The sequence below is a fragment of the Megalobrama amblycephala genome, linkage group LG8 (genome assembly GCF_018812025.1).
Source record: "Megalobrama amblycephala isolate DHTTF-2021 linkage group LG8, ASM1881202v1, whole genome shotgun sequence".
Taxonomy (NCBI): Eukaryota; Metazoa; Chordata; class Actinopteri; order Cypriniformes; family Xenocyprididae; genus Megalobrama; species Megalobrama amblycephala.
In genome coordinates, this window is record NC_063051.1 from 30,610,896 (window position 1) to 30,637,577 (window position 26,682).

The window sequence follows — 26,682 nt, forward strand, 5'->3', positions numbered from 1 at the left end:
AAGTTTTTTGGAGCAGTCACATCAGTGTGCGGACATCACGTTTGTTTTTCAGCACCATTGATGTCACGTAAATCATTTAAAACTGGTTATTATAAAAACACAAAACCCCCAGATGACATATTACAATAGGAAAAAAAGTTACTATTGCTTTTCACTTTGGAAGTCAAAAGGTTGAACATGGCAGGTGGCAAATTGCATGATTGCAATTGCAAATTCCATGTGACATGTGCTGTATATTCCAAGTGTTCTGGGGGTGTACGGTGAAAAACAAAATGAAATGTCGCATATGAAGGCTGCATATGTCATTGAGGCCATCTCATTTAAAAAACGTAACCGTTAGATTGTAAAGCAATAAAGAAATTCGAAGTTTTTTGCTAAATCGTATGTATTTTACGAGTTACCAAATTCGTATGAATTCATACGAATGACCTACCCCTAACCCCGTCCCTAAAGCTACCCGTCACTGTTGTTTAGACAAATCAAATGAATTCATACGAATTAGCCACCTCGTGGAATACATATGAATTAGTCATGAGTTTATTTTACACCTCACGACAGTCAATTTTATTACGGTTACTTTTCTTAAAGCTGCAGTCCATAAGTTTTGCCTCTTTGTCGCCATCTCTGTTTGAAACCTGCAATTGCAGTTATTTGTGGAATTATCATCTTTAAGTTGGTTGTGCATCGGCATCTTCAGCAGATGAATCTAATGTTTGCTGTCAGTCACCGCATCGGTGTGGATACTGTATTTTGGAATCACAGATTCTGCATCTGGGAAGTATAAGGAAAATAAGAATTTTCACCAGGAAATGTTGTCTGAACAAGTAAGTAACATGTCCGGTACTTTTGTTCTGACCAACTGAGAAAAAAACATTACAATAAATCATGCTCCCAATGGTGATTAAATCTAACGATCGCTTAGCTCGGATCACATCAAACCGTGCAAATTATTATTATTGTTATTCTTTGTTCTCAAATTGTTGATGTTAACAACAACAGCATTGGCGTGACTATGTGTATTTACAGTATGCTGCCTTCACGTGCAATCGGAAATTTGATAATTCCCACTTCTGAAGTCGTGATTACGAGCTTATCGCATTCAAGTTTTAAAATGGGAGGGCGTTCATGTGCAATTTTTTTTTTTACCTCGGAAATTCGTATTTACAATAATTCTGATAGGCAGCATTAGTGTGTATTAGCGTTACCTGTAGATTTCAATTTCTGTAGTCACTCCACAGTCTGAAGTCTTTTGCTTTTGACTACGGGTGAATCTCCAGTTTTCTTCTGGATTACAATCCGCCATCAAACTGATATGTTTAACTATTGCAGCTGCTGTGAGAAAAGGCTATAAATGATCCGCTACAGCATCCTCACTTGAGATATAGCCTACTTACTGGGGCTCGTTCTTCATGTAAACAGACGTGACGTAATAACGCAAAGACGAACGGCAGCATGCTCAAATTTCCCGCAGAAACCCACCAGTACCGATTTTATTATAAAACATTATTACAAGCTTACTGCTGTGAATCGGTAAGGAGATCGTTTTGAACATTTTCTGATTTTTTGGATTATTTTTAACCAAAAAAGTTACGGACTGCAGCTTTAAATAAGTAGCCAATACGCAGCCTCCGAAATGAGACGCAGCTATTTTATCATGTGAAATGAACTTAAACAGATTCCTGGCAGCTTGTTTTTGAAAGAACAGGTTAAATCAATCTTCAAAAGTAAACAACTTGTTGGCATAATGATGTAACCTGTAGAAAGAAAGAAAATACTCATGCAGACTGTAAGTCTGGAAAACAGATAATGTTAGTGATACAAACAGTAAAAAGTCCCAGTTGTGTTGGACTGTCTGCAGTATGAAAGTTTTTTTATTTATTTATTTTTTTAACACAACTAAAGAAGAATTGCTTTGTCAAGGTCATTTAGATACAAATTAGAGAAAGACTAAAACTTAATTAAAATTAAAACAAAAGTAAAATAAAATAGGCAAATGTTAAACCAACTGCTTATTATAGAACAGATTGAAAAAAGAAATCAATAAGATAAAAGCAAAGAATAAAATACAACTAATAATCTCTCTTCAAACAACAATTATTTTAAACTGTCTGGGGAAAAAAAAAACATTCATTTATATTTCAAGCATGGAAAGGGTGGAGCTTTCTCTGCATTTCATTCTGAAAAACTAGACATGTGATTAAGATTGTCATACCTCTGACTTTCCTCACATTATCTGCCTCATCCTGAGAGACTTGGAAACAGCAGCTACGTGTCTGCAAGCAAGGTAAACTAAATCTTCATTATCACTATTTCTGTAAGTGTAAAGTCTGCTTTTTAAATGTTTTAATAGGTAAATATTTTTAATAGGTTTAATATTAAGTCAATTCCTCCTGCTGCTATTAAGGCTAAGAATGTGAAGAGTTCATGTATGTAATCACACTGTGATTATACATTACTTTCTAATGACTGCAGCAGGTATCTGTCAGACTTGATTAATATCCTATTACACTCTTGCTGAAATCATTATGATCACATCATGAATACTGTATCTGTGAGGAGCCATGGCAATCAATGCACTATGAATTAGAATGTCATTGGGCCATCATCGATATTTAATGAAATGCATCCATCATTTTTTTTTTTTTTAAAGATAATATAGTTGTTGTGTTAGCACTAATTTTATTAATGCTTCTTTCATAATGGAATTCACAAAATTACTGATGTTATTCATGTTTACAGAATAATCTATCCTGAATTATTTTGAAGGCTTGTTAATAGAGTTTTTAAATGTATCTTTATTTAAAGTAGCTGCCTAGACTTTGAAACGAAAAGTGTCACACCCAATGGATGGATTCTTGATTATAATGACTGGTGCTTCATATGTTGAACATATCCCACATTGGAAACCTGCTATCTATAAAGAGGATAAAGAATGACAAAAGAGTTGCATTTTCACTAGACTTCGCATTGGGTCACTTTTCCTGTTATTTTGTTTAAAAAAAAAAAAGATAAACCAAGCTCTGATCATGGATAAGAAGTTGGACCTGTCCAGACTAACAGAAGAGGAGGCCAAACATGTGTGGGACGTCATTCAGAGAGACTTCGAACTCAGGAAGAAGGAAGAGGAGAGGCTGGGGTGAGGACTTTAACATGGTTAAACTTTAAGTTACCACTTACCCAGCTAACAGGGAACGTTCTGGCAAGGTTCTCTCAAAGTTATGAACAAAATTTCTTGCAGTATCATTAATAGAACATTCATTCAGAGTTATATGGTCTTTAATAATGTTCTCAAAATGTTAACACCAAAACGGAATTTATACATCGTTCATGGAATTTTTTTTTCTGAAAGATTTTAGTTGGATATTTATCTAACATTTTAATGTTACTATTTGTTTCAGAACATTCCGAGAACATTCAAAAGTAACATTCTCATAATGTTTGCAAATTCTAAAATGGAATGTCCCTTAAAGCTTGCATAACAACAACAAAAAAACATTGTTAAAGCATTAAATGTTCAGAGAACATTCAGAAATAACATTTTCCTAACTAAATGGGAATGTTAGCAAAACATAGGTCTATCCACAGTGCATAATTTATTCCATATATCTCTATATATCATACTATAGTACACGCCAGAAAAACCAGGTTATGAGAAAGGGCACCAAGTGTGAAAGGACACTGTTGTAAAGACATCATGATGATCATGGTACAGTCACAAGGCCTGATCACACCATTCCACTGGCTGGGAAAACATGATGCCCCAGAGCTCTATTCTTTTTCTACAAGGAGGTCTCTGTTTGCCTATTGAATTGTTATTTGCTTAAGTTGGAGGATTATGTTCTTTTCTATTTGTTGGCAAGGACACTCATATAGTGTATGGCTTGAATTCAAGTTAAATTCTTGATCTGGGGTTGTGTTCACAAAACATGTTATCCTACCACTAAGAGTTCTCCTAAATAGCAGTAAAATAGTTTTTTCCTAAAACCTATTCACAAAGCTGCTGAGACAAACTTTTACTAAGGAACAGAGAGAAGTCTTAAGCTACGAGTAAGGTATCATGTTGCAATATTCAAATAAAGATTTTAAAATGTAGGCTAAGTGTCACTAATTATTAAACAAGTATATGTTCAGATAATTGTCAGCCTCTTACATGTCTGCAGATTGCAGAATTCAAGCGACAAATGTTTTATAAACAAAGTTCAAGAGGAGCACGTTCAAATGGTCTATCTAATCAGCTGGAGAGGAGGCATATATACACAGCCGACTCACCTGTTATCTCAACAGTTTTCTGCATCCCTCCGCCACCCCAACTCCTCACTTTTGGCTGGTTCCTATTCCCAGGATACAGGGGAGTATGCTGAACTTGGAGCCCTCAATGCACTTCAATCATTCTTATTTTACTCATTTACTCTATTTGATCATTTGCAATTGTGAACTTGTGAAAACAACTGCCACAGGCAATTGGGCATTATTTATTTATCTATTTTCAAAGATTTATTTTTGGCATTTTTGCCCACAAAGTTATCGCCGCTGACGATGGGACATTAATTTCAACTGTTTTGTTCTCCATCATTCAATGCATTTTGCCTGTACATAAATTAATCTTTAACCTAAGATTAGATTAAAATCTATAAATCAAAATATTGCATTTATAAGGAAAATGCTCAGCACCCAAGGCTCTGTTGTTTCAATGGTGTACAGTGTCTTTGGGCAGATTGCTGAGACGGATTGCCGGTGTGGTGCCAAATTCCTACCCCTGCCAAATTATTACCCCCCTAGTATTGGTAGGTTTAGAATTAGGTGTGGGGGAGGGGTTAAGATTAGGGGTGGGGTTAGGATTAGGCAATCAGATAGCGACTTCAATGAGGTGGGTAATAATTTGGCAGGGAGTCGAAATTCGCAACAACACCAGCAACAACCATTTTAGGATTGTTTGTGATTTGGTCTTAGTGACTTATGCTGGATACACACCACAAGATAATCGGGCAATCCTAGGTAATGTCCCAATTATCTTGATGGTTCTACAGATTATCTTATCAGATTTTCCTGTGGTGTGAGGTGTGTTAAGAGTGACTGAATCTGCTCGGAAGAACGTCGGAGCCGCCCTGATCACAAATCGTAAATATTCAACTCCTGATGTGTGAGGAGAACCCAGAGAACAAACGCATGCATGCTCTGGAGATTATCACATGAAACGAAACAAGAGCATAACAAAGATGGAAGCATAACAAAAGCAGTCATGGACAGCAGAGATGGAGGGTCAGCTTGTCGATTTGTGGCAACACAATGTGTCCTGTAAAACATACCAAAATCATTCTAAACACTATCAATATGCAATTTCTTCTTGCCTATCGTCCGCCATGTTTATTCTGAGGTCTTGAGAGATTTTGCGAGATTTCTCTTGTTCACAGTCGGGATTCTGGGTGAAAATCTGTTCGTGTGTGGTATGCTGTCTTTGTCACATCACGGCACACCACACACTACAGGAGCAAAGCGGTTAAATATAGGATATTTTTTGTCCTCATGTTTGTGGTCTCTCACATTTTGAAAATCTTATAAGATTTTAAAAATCTTTTAGTGTGTACCCAGCATTAGGAGTCCTCTTGACTACTCCTAACGTTTCACAGATTTAGTTAAAATGCTTTGTGAAATACACATAGAGCAAAAGTTTAGGAGTCCTAAATTTAGGACTGATGCCCATTATCCTTAAGAGTTTTCCTAATTTGGCAAGTTAGGAGCTACATTTAGCCATAAGATGTTTTGTGAATAAGGCCCCAGGCTGTTTTATGACATCCATTAAGTGTTCTAGTGCTGATATTATGCATCATGATAGTGGAATTCAGTGTAAGCTAACAAACATTATGTGTCCTGCACAAAGATCAGAGGTTGCTTGTGAATGATTTATATTTAATTATTTAAAATGTTTTTAGTTGAGTGCTAAGCCAAACCTGCCTACAGAAAAGCAGCCCGATTCTCAATAGTCAAAGTCACAAAGCTTATTTCAGCTCATGTATATCTGTATATCTCATGTATGTCTGTTTGTATTACATCACAGGGAGCTTAAATCCAAGATTGAGAAGGAGGAAACAAAGAGGGAACTCCTGGGGTCTCAGACAAATCTGAGTGACTCTCATTGCATCCGCTGCCTGCAGCCCTTTAAGTTCCTGGTGAACAGCAAACGGCAGTGTATGGACTGCAAACTCTACACCTGCAAGACCTGCAGCCGCTACAACAAGAAGGAGCGTGGCTGGGTGTGCGACCCCTGCCGCATGTCCAGGTTAGAAAGATCGGATAACATTTACAGAGTTTATGCACTTACAGTAGTACATCACTAAGATAAAAACTATACATAACACCTGTTTTTTTAATGCAGGGTCCTAAAAATTGGAACCTTGGGGTGGTACCATGACAATGTACGCTCTCGCTTCAAGCGTTTTGGCAGTGCAAAAGTAATGAGGTCACTGTACAAGAGATTAAATGAAGATGGTGAGTGCTATTAAAAGCCCCTGATAGCCTTTATTGTGTACACATGAGCTGTCACATCATCATACTGGTTCGGTATCACCAGTCATTTTAAGTGCTTATCTGAGCAAGTGAGTGTTAAGTAAGAGATAATGTACAGTCAGCCAGTCATTATCGCAAAATAAACCCTGGCAAGGTGATTGGGTCTCGGAATTGGGGGCTCTTGTATCACCCTGAAGGGGTTTATTTTGCGATAATGACTGGCTGGCTGTACATTATCCTACTTAATACACAGCTACTTACCAAATAAACTGATATTTGGACATCAAATATTGATTTCAGTTTAATATATTCTCTCTAAAAAAATGCTGGGTTAAAAACAACCCAAGTTGGTTTGACAATGGACAAACCCAGTGATTGGGTTGTTTTAACCCAGCAGTTGGGTTAAAATGTTTGCCAGCGGTTGTGTTAAAATTACTGTATTTTCTTGCTTTAAATGAACCCAAATTTTGTTGGAAATGAACCATTTATTAATTATGTTTAATAAATAAAGATTGATTAATATGTTTAATGAATAATAATTAAACAATAAAATTGCTTATTAATAAATGTTCACCTTTTGATTATTATTGTTGCCTCTAATAATTATGTGTCTGATTTTTAATTTCCAACATATTTTGGGTTCATTTTAAGCCAGTCATATAGTCATTTTTCAATAGCTGGGTTAAATAAAGCTGCCTAGCATGTTGAGCAAACATTTAACCCAACCTGCTGGGTTTGTCCATTTTCAACCCAACTTGGATTGTTTTTAACCCAACATTTTTTAGAATGTAGTATACATTAATTTTAACTGTATAGTCACTTTGGATAAAAGCACCTGCTAAATGAAGAAATGTAAAAAATCTTCAAGCTTCCGCTACACTCTAAAAAATGCTGGGTTTATTCAACCCAAATTTGGGTCATTAAATGGACAAACCCCAAATTTTACATTAAAATTTGTCAGTTTTTGACCCAAATTTGGGTTGAATAAACCCAGCATTTTTTAGATTGTAGTATTAAATAAATAGTTTAGTAAATGACAGCATAATAAATAAAATATATATTTTAAGTTGGCCGTATTTTAGAAATTAATTTAGAATTTAGAATGATTCATTTAGGTCACTATACACTCTAAAAAATGCTGGGTTAAAAACAACCCATGTTGGGTTGAAAATGGACAAACCCAGCTGTTGGGTTTGTTTTAAGCAAGCAATACAGTAATTTTTAAACAATACACTATAAAAAATAAAACATTAGTTCAAAAAAAAAAAAAAAAAAAAAAAAGTTAACGTTTTCCACTAGAATTTTTAACTTAAGCCAATTGGGAGAATTACATTAATTCAAAGCAATATTTTGAGTTGATCCAACATAATGTTTTAAGTAAGGTGAAGATGCTTTTTTGCCACAATAAAACGCATTTCTAAGTAACATGAACTTAATAATTGTCAACATGAATGCAAATATTTAAGTTGATCCAACATAATGTTTTAAGCAAGGTGAAGATGCTTTTTGGACACAATAAAACGCATTTCTAAGTAACATGAACTTAATAATTGTCAACATGAATGCAAATATTTAAGTTGATCCAACATAATGTTTTAAGTAAGGTGAAGATGCTTTTTGGACACAATAAAAACACATTTCTAAGTAACATGAACTTAATAATTGTCAACATGAATGCAAATATTGAAGTTGATCCAACATAATGTTTTAAGTAAGGTGAAGATGCTTTTTGGACACAATAAAACGCATTTCTAAGTAACATGAACTTAATAATTGTCAACATGAATGCAAATATTGAAGTTGATCCAACATAATGTTTTAAGTAAGGTGAAGATGCTTTTTAGACACAATAAAACGCATTTCTAAGTAACATGAACTTAATAATTGTCAACATGAATGCAAATATTTAAGTTGATCCAACATAATGTTTTAAGTAAGGTGAAGATGCTTTTTGGACACAATAAAAACACATTTCTAAGTAACATGAACTTAATAATTGTCAACATGAATGCAAATATTTAAGTTGATCCAACATAATGTTTTAAGTAAGGTGAAGATGCTTTTTGGACACAATAAAACGCATTTCTAAGTAACATGAACTTAATAATTGTCAACATGAATGCAAATATTTAAGTTGATCCAACATAATGTTTTAAGTAAGGTGAAGATGCTTTTTGGACACAATAAAAACACATTTCTAAGTAACATGAACTTAATAATTGTCAACATGAATGCAAATATTTAAGTTGATCCAACATAATGTTTTAAGTAAGGTGAAGATGCTTTTTGGACACAATAAAAACACATTTCTAAGTAACATGAACTTAATAATTGTCAACATGAATGCAAATATTTAAGTTGATCCAACATAATGTTTTAAGTAAGGTGAAGATGTTTTTTTGCCACAATAAAAACACATTTCTAAGTAACATGAACTTAATAATTGTCAACATGAATGCAAATATTTAAGTTGATCCAACATAATGTTTTAAGTAAGGTGAAGATGCTTTTTGGACACAATAAAACGCATTTCTAAGTAACATGAACTTAATAATTGTCAACATGAATGCAAATATTTAAGTTGATCCAACATAATGTTTTAAGTAAGGTGAAGATGCTTTTTGGACACAATAAAAACACATTTCTAAGTAACATGAACTTAATAATTGTCAACATGAATGCAAATATTTAAGTTGATCCAACATAATGTTTTAAGTAAGGTGAAGATGTTTTTTTGCCACAATAAAAACACATTTCTAAGTAACATGAACTTAATAATTGTCAACATGAATGCAAATATTTAAGTTGATCCAACATAATGTTTTAAGTAAGGTGAAGATGCTTTTTGGACACAATAAAACGCATTTCTAAGTAACATGAACTTAATAATTGTCAACATGAATGCAAATATTTAAGTTGATCCAACATAATGTTTTAAGTAAGGTGAAGATGTTTTTTTGCCACAATAAAAACACATTTCTAAGTAACATGAACTTAATAATTGTCAACATGAATGCAAATATTTAAGTTGATCCAACATAATGTTTTAAGTAAGGTGAAGATGCTTTTTGGACACAATAAAACGCATTTCTAAGTAACATGAACTTAATAATTGTCAACATGAATGCAAATATTTAAGTTGATCCAACATAATGTTTTAAGTAAGGTGAAGATGCTTTTTGGACACAATAAAAACACATTTCTAAGTAACATGAACTTAATAATTGTCAACATGAATGCAAATATTTAAGTTGATCCAACATAATGTTTTAAGTAAGGTGAAGATGCTTTTTGGACACAATAAAACGCATCTCCAAAAACCCACATTAACACATTAACTCTTCTAAATTAGCATAACAAAACACTAATTACTGCTAAATCTCCCTTACCATTAATCTTGTGCAAAAAACATTATATAACACTTAATTTTAGCATTTACTCTCCCTTTCAAGTGCCATGGGCAAAGCATGATGGGAAATATAAATCCCTTAAGTTCGTCTAAATTAAAAGAAGTGTTCATACAACTCAAAACAATGAAACACATTTACACGTCATCAGATTGTATTTTACATTAACAGAACTTAAAATTAAATACATTTTTGATTAACTGAAAATGTTAAACTATGACAAGTCATGATAGTATATCGAATCAATAGGCATAATTTGTGTGTCATCCAAGCTCAAGTAAAATAACAATTACAAGTAAAAAGTCTAACAGCATTTCAGAACTTGATTTTTTATTTCACAACAATATATATATTTAAGTAATGACTAAAGGTCCCCTGAATAAGTTTTTAGAGTTGGGTTAAATAAAACTACCCAGCATGATGGGCAAACATTTAACCCAACCACTGGGTTAAAACAACTTAACCTGCTGGGTTTGTCCATTTTCAACCCAACTTGCGTTGTTTTTAACCCAGCATTTTTAGAACGTAGACAGTGCACTGTTAATTTTTTTTTTAATTTCACATGTGAAAAAGAACAAACATTTCTCTCATCAGCTCAACTAGAATGATCAATGATCATTGCAACATATAATGAATATTTAAAGCTTGTATATATGGCAAGAGACAGCAACAGTTAGACCATGTGTAATCGTTGTTATGTCTATGTGTATTTAGTTACCAAAAGGATTTGTTTATCAGTCCTCTGAACTCAAAGAACCCTGTCCAGAGGCTGAGCTCCAGTGCTGAGGCCACAGCTGGGTCACATGCTGTGTCTGGGGCACTGCTGAACCTGTTGATGTTGTTTATAGCCTTGCACGACGGCGACATGTTAAACAGAAAAATGAGAAACCTTGGCTGAATGCACAAATGGAGGCATAGAGTATTTATCCCAAGGTGAAAGATGACTAAAGTGACATCTGTCTTTGGTTTACAGCTGTACAACTGTTTATGTTCTTTGTTTAGTTATGAATTATGACTTTTGTTGTGGTATTATGCACAAGAACTTCAATGCAGAAGTGATTACTGAAGTATCTAATTTGTTAAAAACATCTGAAAAATGTGGCAATAATTCCACATACTATAAAGTTCTTGAGTTAATTATTCATGTCAGAATATCAGATTTTCCTTTTGTGTTGTTGAACAAAATCGGCACTTACATTATTGTCCTTTATTTCTCGAGGGCACCGTGAAGATGACACACAGAGCATGCCTGACGTGCGCAGTGAGTACAAAACACATTCATGGTGTTGTGAAGAAAACAAGAGGAAAACAGAGTTGGTGTAGAGCTGAGGGCATTGCTGACGTATCAGTAATGAAACCATGGAATTCCTTTTGATAGTGCAACACTGTAACATATAATATGTTTTATTCTTAGATGTGCATAATGGTCATCATGATGATGAACATATGGATGCTGCTGAAGCTCAACGTTATAAGCAGGTAGATTAAATTATGTTAGGTATTTGAATTTACATTTCAGTATGAAGACCAGAGAGCCTGAAAGGCCCGTTCACACCTAAGAGCAATAAGTATAAAGATAAATATAACTGTTCTTGTTGCATTTACATGGCTTTAACCAGCAGATGTCCTCAGCATGCTATGTTTCGAGAGAATAGCTAGTGTAATCGATCTAATCTAACAGAGAATTTAGCTGACAAAGTCAATATAGTGGAATAAAAACAATGTCTAGTCTTTTTCACTGCATCTTCAAAGTAAGCAAGACATTGTTGTCGAAACTAGTGCTGGATATGTGAGGAAATTTTATTTTAGCTGGGGAAAAAAAAAAATAATCGTTCTGAAAGTTGATCCCAACAATTTCGTTTCTCTATATCGTTATAGCTATAGCTGTGGTGTGGACAGTGCTATTCTTTTATATTTAGAATGATTTTTAGAGCTATGTCTTTATCATTATCTTTATAGTTATCGTTCTAGGTGTGAACGGGCCTTTATTAGTACACTGTAAAAAAATTCTGTAATTTTTACAAAATAATTTTGGCAGCTGTGGTTGCCAGAATAATTTTGTAAAAAATACAGAAGAACACATTTACAGAACAAACTGTAAATTTTACAGTATAAAACTGTAATTTAAGAAAATTTGAATGTAAACCAATAAATTCAACAATGCACACTACTACTAAAATCTGTTTTGTACCTTTAACATATAACAACCACCATAATAATGCATGAAGCCACATGAAGAATCAGAGTTCACCACAAGTAGCTTTTCCACAAGCTGAAGTATATACTAATATAAAGAATAGGGCTGTAACGATATGCGATATGAAACCGAAATCGCGATGTGAGAAGGCAGAATCGCGACACACCCCTTCCAACTCCCAGAGTTATCCTTCCTGTCCAGATCCAATGCTACCACATTTTTAAATTACTATAAGTATTAGGGGTGTAACGATTTATCGTAGATGGTGTGTCTCAATCAGCTCTCTAGTTCAGTAAGTGTTTCGGGCACACATTGAATCTTGCAAGCAGGTTTAAACGTTTCTCATGTCAGTCTCTTGCATGGTCGCGTGAGAAAAGTCGTGGCTTTCTTTCACCGCAGTGCACAGGAACAGCTGTGCTCACAGAAAAGCAAAAGACGCTTGCGATGCTTTGCTTTAAGAAGTTCTGTGGGCCCGTTCACATATTGCGTCTTTTCCGCGTGCAAGTCAGTTATTATTTTCAAATGTAGCTGCGCGGCAAGCGCGCTCATAATGGGATCAACGCGGTCGCGACGCGCATGCAATTCTCAACTTCTCAGAATGCCGCAAGCGCACCGCAGGTCGTGTGACAAGAATCAACCGATCAGCTATGGCCTTTCCGTAACAAAACATCAAAAGCTCAGCCGAACAGCTGATCATAGCTGTACATGGTGGTTTTTATATCTTATCTCCATCAATATATCTCGTAGTAAAACTAATGCAAGGGCTAGAAATCATTTATCCTTTGCAGAAACATCCTGATCCTCTTGGAGAGCTCAGTTCATGGTTGCATAGCAACGACCGACGCCACGGGAGCGCAAGCGCTTTGGAAAGAAGAAGAAGCGGTGCGGCCGCGCCTTCTACGCGTTTTTAGACGCGATATGTGAACGGCCCCTATTCATAATTCTAAGTTCATGTTAAATTTAACATTTTTTTTCAGTGACAGACAGCCCTATTCAGCTGTTAATTTGAATACAGAAGGTTTTTATTAAAATTTTATATTTATTTATTTTATTGAAATGTGATCTTGTATGTACAACAAGGAAAATTATTGAAATTTGTTCATGTTTTTTTAATAAACTTGTTTGAATTTCAGTTTCATTTTGTTCAAAATATCGTGATACGTATCGTATCGTGAACTCCGTATCGAGATACGTATCGTATCGTGACCTGAGCGTATCGTTACACCCCTAATAAAGAAGGTGCAAAGAGTCATTCACGCAAACGCAAAACACCTTCATGGTAACCCACGACACTTAAATAATGCAATAAACATTCATTAAACAACAGAAGATGTAACATAAAACCCAAATGTACATAAATGATAACAAAAACTATTAAGAAACATGATTATTTAAACAAAATACTTTCAAAAGTGGAGTGTCACACAGGGAATTGTGGGAATATCAGTTTACAGATTTTGACTGTAAATTATACATTGATTATACATTGATTTTTTACAGCATTTTACTGTGAAAATTGCATAAATGTCTGGTAAGAGCTTTTTTCCCTGTGTATAATACAGGAACTTACTGTTAACCGATTTACAATTTTTTTTTTTTTTTTTTTTTTTTTTACAATATTTTATCGTTAAAATCACATACATTTTTTTTTTACAGTGTACAGTTTGTGTGTAAGGGAACCAATACCCTGTGAAAAGCCATTTCTGCCACATGAGAAAAAAAAAACCTGCTTTGGTATATCACAATTATGACAAAAAAAGTCATAATTATAAGATACTAATTTACAATTATGAGATAAAAAGTCAAAATTGATGAGATAAAAAGTCAAAATTATGAGAAATGGTCAAAGTTATGAGAAACTAATTCATATTTGTGAGATAAATAGTTGAGATAAGAGAAAATTTTGAAATTGAGATACAGAGACATATAAAAAACATTTATATGTCAGCCTACGTATGTCAAAATTATGACATTAAAACGTTTTTATGTCGTAATTATGACTGAATATGTCATAATTATGGCATAAAACTTTTTAATGTCATAATTTTGACTTTTTACATAATAATTAGGACTATGATTTATCAAAGCATGATTTCTTTTTCTTTTTTGTGGCGGAAATTGCCTTCATTACTACACTGACTTGATGGGCATGATGCTTCTGTTGCAGTTAAATGCTTTACATTACTATATACCACAAATATTTTAGAATCATTATCTAAAAGCACTGCGAATATTTTCAAAGTGTGCTTTTACGATAACAAGAGTCTCTTAAACCAGTATTCTGTCACTCATATTATCTTATATGAACTGTTGTGACTTCCTCTCAGATACGGAAGACCAAGCGTCTACTCTCTGTCCACCCCATGGATCTCGACATGGACGACTACGCCACTCACTCTCGCAGACAGTCTCTCCAGGTATTGATATGGCTCATAATATTGTTATCAACATCCACATTTTTAAGGGCATTAAAAGCACTTTTCTCTCTTCTCCAGCACATCCATGAAGATAGAGGTCAGCGTAATGATCTAGAATACAGTTCTGACATGTACCATCACCATCATCATCGAATGAACCGCAGGAAAAGCCTCGACAGGTTCTTGCGCCCAGGTGAAGCAAACACGTTCTGTTTGTGCATTTCAGTCTCCATTTCTTTCTTTCTCTTCCTCACCTCTTTCACAAAAAGACAAATTTACACAAACTTCTGCTGGATGGAGTAAAAAACTGATCACATTTCAGGGGCTTCATGTAAAACTTGGCGTAGATTTCATTTTAAAAAGATTTGCATATGCACAAAGTTTTCAGATTACACATAAAGACAATTAATGTTGCCTGCCCTAGTGAATAAATATTCTAAAATGTATTTGAATTACATTTATTTTATGCAAAGTATACTAGAAATACATTTACATATTTATGTGCTTAATAAAAATACCCTGCAATTGTACTTTTGGTATATAAACTGGTACACTACTAAATCTGCTGAACTGGAGCAACTAATTTTGTTCTTAATGCACTTTAATTGTGCAGAAGTAGAGCTGAGATCCAACTAAAGATATACTGAAGTATATTTGATTGTGTTAAAGTGGAACTATTGCAGGTATATTTAAATATCTTGCATTTAAAGACTGATATTATACAGAGATCATACAATCCTTATTAATAGTGATATTAAAACCCATTTAGACATAATATTAAGAAATGTGCATTGTGCAATAAAGAAATACTCCAAATAAAGTTTAATTGATTTGAAGTATACTTAGTATGAAATAAATGTATTTAAAATAGATTTTGGTATATATATGAAATATAAGTTATATATATATATATATATATATATATATATATATATATATATATATTTTTAGACATAATATTAAAAAATGTGCATTGTGCAATAAAGAAATACTCCAAATAAAGTTTAATTGATTTGAAGTCAAATCAAGTTTTTTTACAAGGTCAACCTTGTAAAAAAAAAAAAAAAAAAAAAAAAAAAAAAAAATATATATATATATATATATAATATATAATTTATATTTCATATATATACCAAAATCTATTTTAAATACATTTATTTCATACTAAGTATACTTCAAATCAATTAAACTTTATTTGGAGTATTTCTTTATTGCACTATGCACATTTCTTAATATTATGTCTAAAAAAAAAAAAAAAAAAAAAAAAAAAAATATATATATATATATATATATATATATATATATATATATATATATTTTTTTTTTTTACAAGGTTGTGTCTATAATTGATTTGAAGTATACTTAGTATGAAATAAATGTATTTTAGTATGAAATAAATTTTTTTTTAGACATAATATTAAGAAATGTATTTAAAATAGATTTTGGTATATATATGAAATATAAATTATATATTATATATATATATATATATATATATATATATATATATATATATATATATATATATATATATTTTTTTTTTTTTTTACAAGGTTGTGTCTATACAATATTACATTGATTTGGAAATAATTTTCTTAATCAGTGACTCAGGTCAAGTTTTAGAATAAAAGAAAATATCTAAATGTTCTTTAAACAAGATAAATTTAAGTGAACAGCTTTACTGTATAATATATTAACTTGTTTTCAGAGAATGTATTTTAATATATATTTTATGTATTTTAATTATATGTGAAATGCAGGTGAACTCAAAAACAAGGGAGAGCTGGATCCATGCAGTGAGTTTACAGACAGAATAAACATAATAACAAAACAACACGGACACCAAACAACCAGGGAACAGAATGAGCACACCAAAACATACTGTACATGTAGGACAAAACTCGACAAAGAACACAAGAAACACTGGGGTGTAAATATTAGAGGAGTAATAGGCAAACAAGACACACCTGGGAATGATCTAGAACTAATCAACTAGAAAAACTACAAAGAACTACAAAACATGGAAAAGAACAGGAAGTAACATAAAAGTACACACAAGACCAACAGAACACAGACCAGAATCATGACAATATGTTATTTCTTTCTTTTTTTTTTTAATTAAATATATTTAAAATGTTTTTTTATATTTTAAATGCATTACACATTTTTTAATATACAAACAAACCATAGTGTGTGCAATTTTGCATGTTTTATTGAAGAAAAAAAAAAAAAACACTGCTTGAGAAGGTTTTTTTTTTTAATCCAGCATTTGTGGATCACTGACATAACATTTTTAAAATAACATTTGTATTTATGTTGTGCATAATGTTGTAGTAGGGTTATAGCTTGTGTGATCAAGGTCAAGGTTAAGTGGGTTAAGAGGTTAAGTATTACAGATCATCTTACAATATTGTATTTTAATGTCTGTTCAATTAGTATACATGTTGTATAATAGGATGCACTGCATGACAGTCACCAAGATAACTTAAATGCATTTTCAGCATTAAGCAGCATTAACTCATTTGTCACCTTCATTTCTGTTGTAGATGATGGCTTGTATTCTGAAAACAGAATGGTACGCGCTCGCTCTCTCTCTAAAATCAACTCCTCTATGGCTCCGCGCCAGATCTACCTGGACACTTCAGAGGAGGAAGATATGTTCCGTTACCCCGTCTACCAGCTGCCCCCACGACGCCGCAGTCGAGCTTCATCTCAGGAAAACATTCATCAGGGAGCACCACCGGTATGATTGAGAGACTTTATTTGCTATATATATATATATATATATATGCAATATCACATGAGTAGCTGTGCGATATGGCTATATATCAGCACAGCTGTGAATCGGCCGTAGGTAATCACAGTGTGCTGATATACAGCCATATCGCACAGCTACTTGTGTGATACTGCGTTTATACAACAGTTCGACAGCAAGAGTGTGTAAATAAATAAGAACTGATTGTCTTTAAAAACCCTTTTTTGTGAGGAACTACTTCCTTCCACCATGGATTCAAATCTCAAGTTGACAGTTTAACAGTTGAGCCCAAGATCTGATACTAATTCTAAAATGTCACTTTCAAGTCAAGTCACCTTTATTTATATAGCGCTTTTTACAATGCAGATTGTAACTAGATTTAGAACTAGTAATGAAGTAACGTTGAAGTGTTTCATTGAAACTCATTGTACGATGTAGATTATTATGAGAGAGAGATCGTCTGAGCGAGTGTATTACCTGCATCTAGCTGATATTCTTCAGGTCAATCATAATCACATAATCAGTTTGAATGTCCACTGAGGAAAGCAACTCTTTGTCCTTTTAATATTTAAGACATTCCCATTACAGCACTAGTCAATGCATTTGTCAGTTGCATCTCGTAAGATGTTGTTTAAAGTAAAAACAAAGTCCTTGTTTCCTTGTTTCAATCCATTTCAATATAAAAGTCTTTGCGACTGACTGACTCGCTATATATATATATATATATATATATATATATATATATATATATATATATATATATATATATATATATTGTATGGGCTGACAATCTAGTGAAATGTTTGGTTACAGATGCCATTGTAAAAATGCATTATTTGCAGTTAGAGGAGGTATTCAAGGATGGGGAGGTTACTGAGAAAAAATTTGTTGTTTTCAGCTGGTCGTGTGATTTCAACAAGGTGACTCCCATCAGGCTACTGATATGACTTGGTTCTTCACCTCAGATGGATGTACATGATTTTAAATATACAATAACATTAAAGGTGCCCTAGAACTTTTTTAAAAAAGATGTAATATAAGTCTAAGGTGTCCCCTGAATGTGTCTGTGAAGTTTCAGCTCAAATACCCCATAGATTTTTTTAAATAAATTTTTTTAACTGCCTATTTTGGGGCATCATTATAAATGAGCCAATTCAGGGCTACTGGCCCTTTAATTCTCATGCTCCATGCCCACGGAGCTCGCGCTTGCCCTGAACAGTGCATAAACAAAGTTTACACAGCTAATATAACCCTCAAAATGGATCTTTACAAAGTGTTCGTCATGCATACTGCATGCATGCGTCGGATTATGTGAGTATTGTATACTGTTATATTGTTAACATTGATTCTGAATGAATTTGAGGCTGTGCTCCGTGGCTAACGGCTAATGCTACACTGTTGGAGAGATTTATAAAGAATGAAGTTGTGTTTATGCATTATACAGACTGCAAGTGTTTAATAATGAAAATAGCGACGACTCTTGTCTCCGTGAATACAGTAAGAAACGATGGTAACTTTAACCACATTTAACAGTACATTAGCAACATGCTAACGAAACATTTAGAAAGACAATTTACAAATATCACTAAAAATATCATGTTATCATGGATCATGTCAGTTATTATCGCTCCATCTGCCATTTTTCGCTATTGTTCTTGCTTGCTTACCTAGTCTGATGATTCAGCTGTGCACAGATCCAGACGTTCTGCCCTTGTCTAATGCCTTTTATAATGTTGGGAACATGGGCTGGCATATGCAAATATTGGGGGCGTACAGAAAGAAATATTAAGCAGCACAACCATTTACAACTGTGATAATAATATTCTTGAGCAGCAAATCATCATATTAGAATGATTTCTGAAGGATCCCGTGACACTGAAGACTGGTGTAATGACGCTGAAAAATCAGCTTTTGCCATTACAGGAATAAATTACTTTGTGAAATATATTAAAAGGGAAAACCTGTATTTTAAATTGTCATAATATTTCATAATATCACGGTTTTACTGTATTTTTGAGCATGAGAAACTTCTTTTAGAAACATTAAAAAAATCTTAAACTTTTGAACTGTAGTGTAAAAGTATTGTTTTTATTGCACATTTTAACTATTATTGTAGGTAATATTAGTTTCAGTTACTTAATGTTTGTCTGTTATTGTAGAATAATTGATTTCAGATGTGTCACATAAAACAAGAAACTGTGTTTTCTTCAGACAAAAGTCTGGCTAGAGTGACTACATTGATCAGTCTGCATATTAAAGTCAACGTAACTTTTGTTGTTCTTTCACATGTTACTGTGCCGTAGATCAATGAACTGAGCAAGAGAATGTCTGCCATTGAGAGTCTATTGAATCGACTGGAAGAGAAAATGACTTTGCCTTCTGATCAGGTATGAATAAAGTTCTCAGAAATGAAGAAATGTAGCTCATTTATTCCAGTACTTCTTATTATCCTAAAGGTTTCATGTAGGCACATGTCATAAATTTTAATAAAAATGACTTATTTTGTATGTTTGTAGCCTGTTCAGCCCACAGCAGGGCAGATGGAGGAGGAGAAGCTTAGGAGAAAACTAGATGAGCTGATGAGCGACAAGGCGCTTTCCTCTGATGAAGATGAGCCGAAGAGACCTGCTCAGTCCAAAGGGTCCAAGGGTGTGAAGGGGGAACCGGCACCAACGGCCCCTGCGTCCCAAGATCCCTTGAGCTCCTCCAGTGATGAAATGCCCACTGAAGCACAAAAGGTGAGTACGCAGATAACACGCATATCCACAGAGTCCAAAAATTTGATGCTGCCTTTGTCCAAGGTAAGGTTTTCCTGAATTAATTTTTACATATATACAGTAGTCCAAAAGTTTGGAACCACTAAGATTTTTTAATGTTTTTAAAAGAAGTTTCGTCTGCTCACCAAGGCTACATTTATTTAATTAAAAATACAGTAAAAACAGTAATATTGTGAAATATTATTACAATTTAAAATAACTGTTTTCTATTTGAATATATTTCACAAAGTAATTTATTCCTGTGATCAAAGCTGAATTTTCAGCATCATTACTCCAGTCTTCAGTGTCACATGATCCTTCAGAAATCATTCTAATATGCTGATCTGCTGCTCAATAAACATTTATGATTATTTTCAATGTTGAAAACAGTTGTGTACTTTTTTTTTCAGGATTCTTTGATGAATAGAAAGTTCAAAAGAACAGCATTTATCTGAAATACAAAGCTTCTGTAGCATTATACACTACCGCTCAAAAGTTTGGGGTCAGTACGAATTTTTTTTTTTTTTTTTTTTTAAAGAAATTAAAGAAATAAATACTTTTATTCAGCAAGGATGCATTAAATCAATCAAAAGTGGCAGTAAAGACATTTATAATGTTACAAAAGATTAGATTTCAGATAAACACTGTTCTTTTGAACTTTCTATTCATCAAATAATCCTGAAAAAAAATATTGTACACAAATATTTTGTACAATTGTACACATTAAATGTTTCTTGAGCAGCAGATCAGCATATTAGAATGATTTCTGAAGGATCATGTGACACTGAAGACTGGAGTAACGATGCTGAAAATTCAGCTTTGCATCACAGGAATAAATTACTTTGTGAAATATATTCAAATAGAAAACAGTTATTTTAAATTGTAATAATATTTCACAATATTACTGTTTTTACTGTATTTTTAATTAAATAAATGTAGCCTTGGTGAGCAGACGAAACTTCTTTTAAAAACATTAAAAATCTTAGTGGTTCCAAACTTTTGGACTGTACTGTATATAAAACAATTAATGCAGATTTAGATGTATCATTATCAGACTATTAAGTGGAATACCAGATGGATATTAAAAGTCACACAACTTTCCACAGGCTTCCGCATATTATCAGTAACATTTTATAGAATGCCAGAACAAATACTTTACTAAAGGGATTGTTCACCTTAAAAATGAAAATTCTGTCATCACCCTCTTGTTTTTCCAAACCCAATAAGACTTTGGTTAATCTTCGAAAAAAATTTAGACCATGCGCCTGGCGTGCCGACCATTTTTTCCCGTCATTAAACTAGCAAAAGTGGATTCAGACACGCACTAAGTACACTTGCGCCATGCACTTAAGACCATGCACTTAGATCGTTAAAATAGGACCCTAATTGTCAATGCATGCTTTCCCACAAAAAAATTATTTTGTGTCTCATTTGATTGGATGGACCAGCCTTCAGTCTGAGTGGGCCAGTGCCACCCTGACCTTTATGTAGCATCACAACTGTTTGATATGATGAAGTTTTGGTTACCTTGACTCTCAACGGAGGGACAGAAACCTCTCAGGTCTTATGGGTTTGGGAACGACATGAGGATGAGGTAAATGATGACAGCATTTTAATTTTGGGGCAAACTATCCCTTAATAATCTTAAAACACTGAGTTTAGCACTATCATTTTTATCAGTATAGGCAAAGAAACATCTGAAAGACGTTCGTAGTTCCCCTGAGTTGTTTTCATAACTAATCCGTGTCTTATCTAAAGACCATTAAGCATTAAAGGATTAGTTCACTTTAAAATGAAAATCACCCCAAGCTTTACTTACCCTAAATCCATCCTAGGTGTAAATGACTTTCTTCTTTCTGATGAACACAATCGGAGATACATTAATAAATATCCCGACGCATCCAAGCTTTACAATGGCAGTGAACGAGACCAACAAGTATGAGCTGAAGAAAGTTTCTTCATCCACATCCATCCATCATAAACGTACTCCACACGGCTCCAGGGGGTTAACCCTTAAATGCATGACTGTTTCGCCAATCATTCTTACATATTCGGGTCTTTATCGACCCGAATCTATATCTAACACGGAAGGATCTCTACCTGTCGCGATAATATAAAACTCTTCTGATAATTAGAGTAACAATTACACAAGAATAAAATAAAGCATATTTTGTTAACCTTTGGGGCTTAAAAGGGTTCAGTTTGAGCAGATGTTTTATGCCATCATCACTGTCCTCGTCAGAGCTCATTTCCACAGTAAATTCAGCAAATAATAGGCTAGTTTTATGTTTGAGGTCACGAATATGAGCCCATTCGTGATCTCAAACATATTCTCAAAAACTATATAATTTTCAACATCTTCAAAATCAATATTTCAGTCGCTAACAGCTTCACCAGATCCATCCAGTAAGAGTTACAGTCATATTTGATTGCGTTCAGTACTTGCTCTGCAGTAAATCGCTGAGCCATTTCATGTTTTTCTTATTTTGTTTTCTGTCTAAATGAGTCGTCACTTCAGCAATTCAGACATTGCCACCTTGTGGAATAAAGGTGAATTGCACTTATTCCATCATCTAAGATTCAATTATTGTTGTGAAGAAAAAATATACCTACACTCATACACACCTCGGGTCGTTAGCGACCCTATACAATTTTTACAAAAAATGAATACAAAAATAGGAATTCTTTTATAATTTTATGATTTTTTTCTTGTTATATTCTTTATAATGAATTGACTGAGGAATACCAAGAAGGTTGATGTCTAACTTTAAAAAATGATCAAGGAGGAGGGTAGTGAATGATGTCCCGGGTCACTAAAGACCCGAGGTATGCATTTAAGGGTTAATAAAGGCCTTCTGAAGTAAAGCTTTGCTTCAGAAGGCCTTTATTAACCCTCCAGAGCCATGTGGAGTACATTTATGATGGATGGATGTGGATGGAGACACTTTCTTCAGCTCATACTTGTTGATCCTCGCTCACTGCCATTATAAAGCTCATATGCGTCAGGATATTTATTAATATTTCTCAGATTGTGTTCATCAGAAATAAACGCATATACACCTAGGATGGCTTGAGGGTGAGTAAAGCTTGGGCTATTTTTCATTTAAAAGTGAACTAACTCCTTTAATGACACTTATGCCTCATTTAGCTATACTCACAGTCATTTTTTAGGGTTTTAATGCTGATGAGGCTTCTCTCCTCTCGGTTAATTGCTCTTCCCTCTACATGGCTTTCAGAGATCCACCGCGGCGGCCCTATGCGACATCACAACTGAGATTCTAAGAACAATTAATGCCACTGAAAGCGCTATGAACGAGTTGGCCCACTCAAATCCTAATGACAGACTTCAGTTAGCGGGCACTGATGTTAAGCAGGCTGATGATGCATACAGGGAACTTGAGGAAAATGTAAGCTTATCCCTCTTATAGATCCTGTTATGTTTGTTTGAAGGAGAGAGATTAGACACTTGGAATACCAATGGGTTTTATATCACTAATGTTTGTAAGATTTGTTCAGAACTGAATTTTTGCTGTATTTTCTTTCTTTCTTTTTTTACCGCAGGTGTACATGACTTCAGGGAAGTCCTTCGATATAACGAAAAAGTTGCAAATGATTGAACAGAATGCTAAGAATCACTACAGAGGCCCGCTAACTGATTCAGAGCTCTCTGATCTAGAGGACCAGGTTGCTTTGGCAGCCGCTAAAGTTCAGAGCACAGAAAGTGAGGTGAGTTATACATTACAAAAATACTCCACTCTATCTATCTGTCTATCTATCTGTAGATATTAATTATTTATTGTCTATCAGGTCTCAGACATTGAGAACAAGATAGCTGCTCTAAGTGCTAAAGGATTATCAATTGATAAAGCCAAGAAAAAGGTGAACTGAACAAAGAGCATTGGTAAAATTCAATTAATTTTCTTGCAGATTTGCAACCAATTAGGTGTTTTTGTTTCATTTTATTCCAGGCACTGAGTATACAACAAAAAAGGAAGTTTTCCCAAGACATTCCTTCAAACAGAGTACACTTTTGAGTGTAAACAGGACATCACTTTAACTTCTCTGTTGCATCAGCCCTTATACGTGTGCATGCATTCGGTCCAGAGGATGTTTTGCAAATCATCAGAAGACAAGAATACTCTGAGCCCCAAAGGATTAAACAGTATTTTTCCATTTATGTTCAAATTTTAATTGCATGAGTTATGTTGTTTCACTAGTACAAATTGGTTCAATTACTAGGAATAACATTTCTCCTATACACAAATGTAATGTAGATGTCAGTGAGGTTATCATGTATTGCTAATGAAATATACCCTATATATGAAAATATATTACTCCGTAATATAATGACTTATCTAATATTAATCTGATCTTGAATTAGCACTAGTAAACTTTGTGTCTTGTGTAAATGATCAGGCGACTTGACCAAACCCCAAGCTTTAACTAAAATTATTATTAGTTAAAATAATGAAATTGACAAAATATGTATTCCTGCCAAGAAAAATTGCTTTTCCTTGCCTGCTTTGTTCCTCAAATTGCGTTTACAACTTTGAGATTTTAATAATAAAGGAAGGTATTCCAAATAATAGTTTTTCCTTTATTGCATCATTCTTTTTGGAGATACACTAAACTTGTCACTTTATCATACCTTAACACTTTATAAATGTTGATTCATTAGAAATGTAACACTTATTCCTTTGGAAAATGCATTGTAAAATGGAACATGTTTGTGTTGCTTTCCTGCTTGAAGGGTAAAAAAAAAGATATTAAACCAACCCCAACTGGTCTTAGTCGTTCTCCAAGCCTGATCATGCTGGTCTGTTGACTAGTTTTAAAGGCATTTAGGCTAAACAACAGCTTCTCGACCATCTTACTGTAAGTTAAGGCACTTCTAACAACAGCTTTTGCTTAAACTTTAGCAAATGCTTCATAATAGATAATGCAAATCAAGGATTTCTGTTATGCATGTAGAAAGCTATCCATTAGCATTCTCATTCAATCGCTCATTCTAGTGACTATCCTGAGCATTGAAGTGAAAGGCTGCAAACAAGGAAAAGTTCATTTCATGCTGACAGACTTCATTACAAGCAGGGGATAGATAACTGTTGGATGCCAAGCCAAAGCTTGACCCCATTATTGCAATTGCATCTGCTTGGTGTTCATTGTAGAGGAGTGTGCTTCCCTCTAGTGGACATATAAAGAAGGCTAGCATTTCTCAGATCTTAACTTAAAATCTCAAAACTGCTCCATATCATCTAGCCACTTGTGCACATCATAAAAGCAGTTTCTCATTCTTTTGAACAAATTGCAAATGCTTTGCATTCATGCAATCGATTATGTACAATTGTCTGCTGTATCCTACATTATCAATTGCATATGTCATGTTGATCAAAATATATTAAATGGTTCTGTTGATTACACTGTAAAAAATTACCGTGATTTTAACAGTAAAAGACTGTAAAAATGCTGCGGTGAAAAACTGTTAATTGGTTTACAGAAAGTTTCCATACTATATACGGTGAATAACTGTAATAGATCTAATGGTACATTTAATGTAATTTTACGGTAAAATACCGTTAAATTCACAGTTTTTGAAAGTGAAAAATAACAATTCATTGTAAAATTTACAGTGAAAAACCGTAAATTGACATTCCCACAATTCCCTGCGTGACACTTCACATTTTATATATTTTTGTTGAAATAACTGTTTCTTCTTAGTTTTTCTAATTTTTTTCTAATCAGTTATGTACATTAGGGTTTTATGTTACATCTAATGTTGTTAAATTAATGTTTATTGCATTTTTAAAATTTCATGCATGTTACCATGATGGTGTTTAGTGTGTGTGTGAATGACACTGTGTGCACCTTCTATATATTAGTATTGTCCTTCTCAGCTTGTGGAAAAGCTGCTTGTGATGAACTTTGATTCATCATGTGACTCTTATCACCACTGTGTTTGGTGACTGTCAGTGTATTATAAAGGTACAAAACAGATATTAGTACTTCATTAGGTTGGTAAATTAACATTATATCAGTTAATGAAATACGTTATTTTACCGTAAATTTTACTGGGATATTTTTTACAGTGTACTGAAATCCAATGTTAAATATACATATTTAAAATGTAAAATTCACATGTAACTCCGTAAGTATGTTTACGGTTTGATGTCATTTTTACAGTATTATTCTGGTAACCACAGCTGCCGGTATTTTTCCGTAGAAACAACGGGATTTTTTTTACAGTGTAGTCTTACCCCTCAAAACATCTAGGCATTAGTTCCTTCCATAAGTCATTGAATGCAAAACTGTTAAGCATATTTTCTACACATTTCTATTAGACTTTTTTGTAATTGTGTCTTGAATTGATGAACTGCAGAGGTGAATTCTGAATTTCACTAATGAAGGAAAATGTAAAGCATTAGATCAACCAATTATCAACCAGTTCTCTAATATAGCTCAACGGTACATCTCATGAAGCTTCATTTGGGAAGCATATAGACAGAGCACAACTTAGTATTACACACTCTGACAATGGAAGAACAAAAAGGAAACAAACAGCTGGGAAGAAGAAGAGGAGTAAGGATGTGTGGAGGCAAACAGAGGAAGAGGTAGAAGAGGCCAAGATTGTAGACAGGTTTCTGATGAA

At 33.7% G+C, this 26,682-nt stretch overlaps 1 protein-coding gene across 7 annotated transcripts; it reads left to right on the forward strand.

The window, feature by feature from the left end:
* Nucleotides 1-1,928: 1,928 nt before the first annotated feature.
* mlpha (melanophilin a) lies at nucleotides 1,929-24,626 on the forward strand. Of its 7 annotated transcripts, none has more exons than XM_048200487.1 (16): nucleotides 1,929-2,284; nucleotides 3,009-3,136; nucleotides 6,056-6,277; nucleotides 6,374-6,486; nucleotides 11,143-11,172; nucleotides 11,326-11,390; nucleotides 14,436-14,525; nucleotides 14,604-14,718; nucleotides 16,286-16,321; nucleotides 17,072-17,268; nucleotides 19,584-19,667; nucleotides 19,797-20,018; nucleotides 23,273-23,443; nucleotides 23,598-23,762; nucleotides 23,844-23,915; nucleotides 24,005-24,626. In XM_048200487.1, exons 2-16 carry the CDS (start codon nucleotides 3,027-3,029, stop codon nucleotides 24,068-24,070), a joined length of 1,758 nt encoding a protein of 585 aa, XP_048056444.1. In that variant the 5' UTR covers nucleotides 1,929-2,284; nucleotides 3,009-3,026; the 3' UTR covers nucleotides 24,071-24,626. The 7 variants fall into 7 exon arrangements, with proteins under 7 accessions (XP_048056444.1, XP_048056443.1, XP_048056449.1 ...); XM_048200486.1 differs by having other exon boundaries at nucleotides 1,930-2,284; nucleotides 11,131-11,172; XM_048200488.1 differs by lacking the exon at nucleotides 16,286-16,321 and having other exon boundaries at nucleotides 1,933-2,284; nucleotides 11,131-11,172; nucleotides 24,005-24,625.
* The last annotated feature ends 2,056 nt before the right edge of the window (nucleotides 24,627-26,682 follow it).

Excerpts from the sequence above, each read along its gene's own strand:
- mlpha (XM_048200486.1), top strand. The coding sequence starts at position 3,027 with ATGGATAAGAAGTTGGACCTGTCCAGACTAACAGAAGAGGAGGCCAAA. Across the intron at positions 16,322-17,071 it reads GGGAGAGCTGGATCCATGCA|ATGATGGCTTGTATTCTGAA; the intron begins GTGAGTTTACAG and ends TTTCTGTTGTAG. Across the intron at positions 19,668-19,796 it reads TGACTTTGCCTTCTGATCAG|CCTGTTCAGCCCACAGCAGG; the intron begins GTATGAATAAAG and ends GTATGTTTGTAG.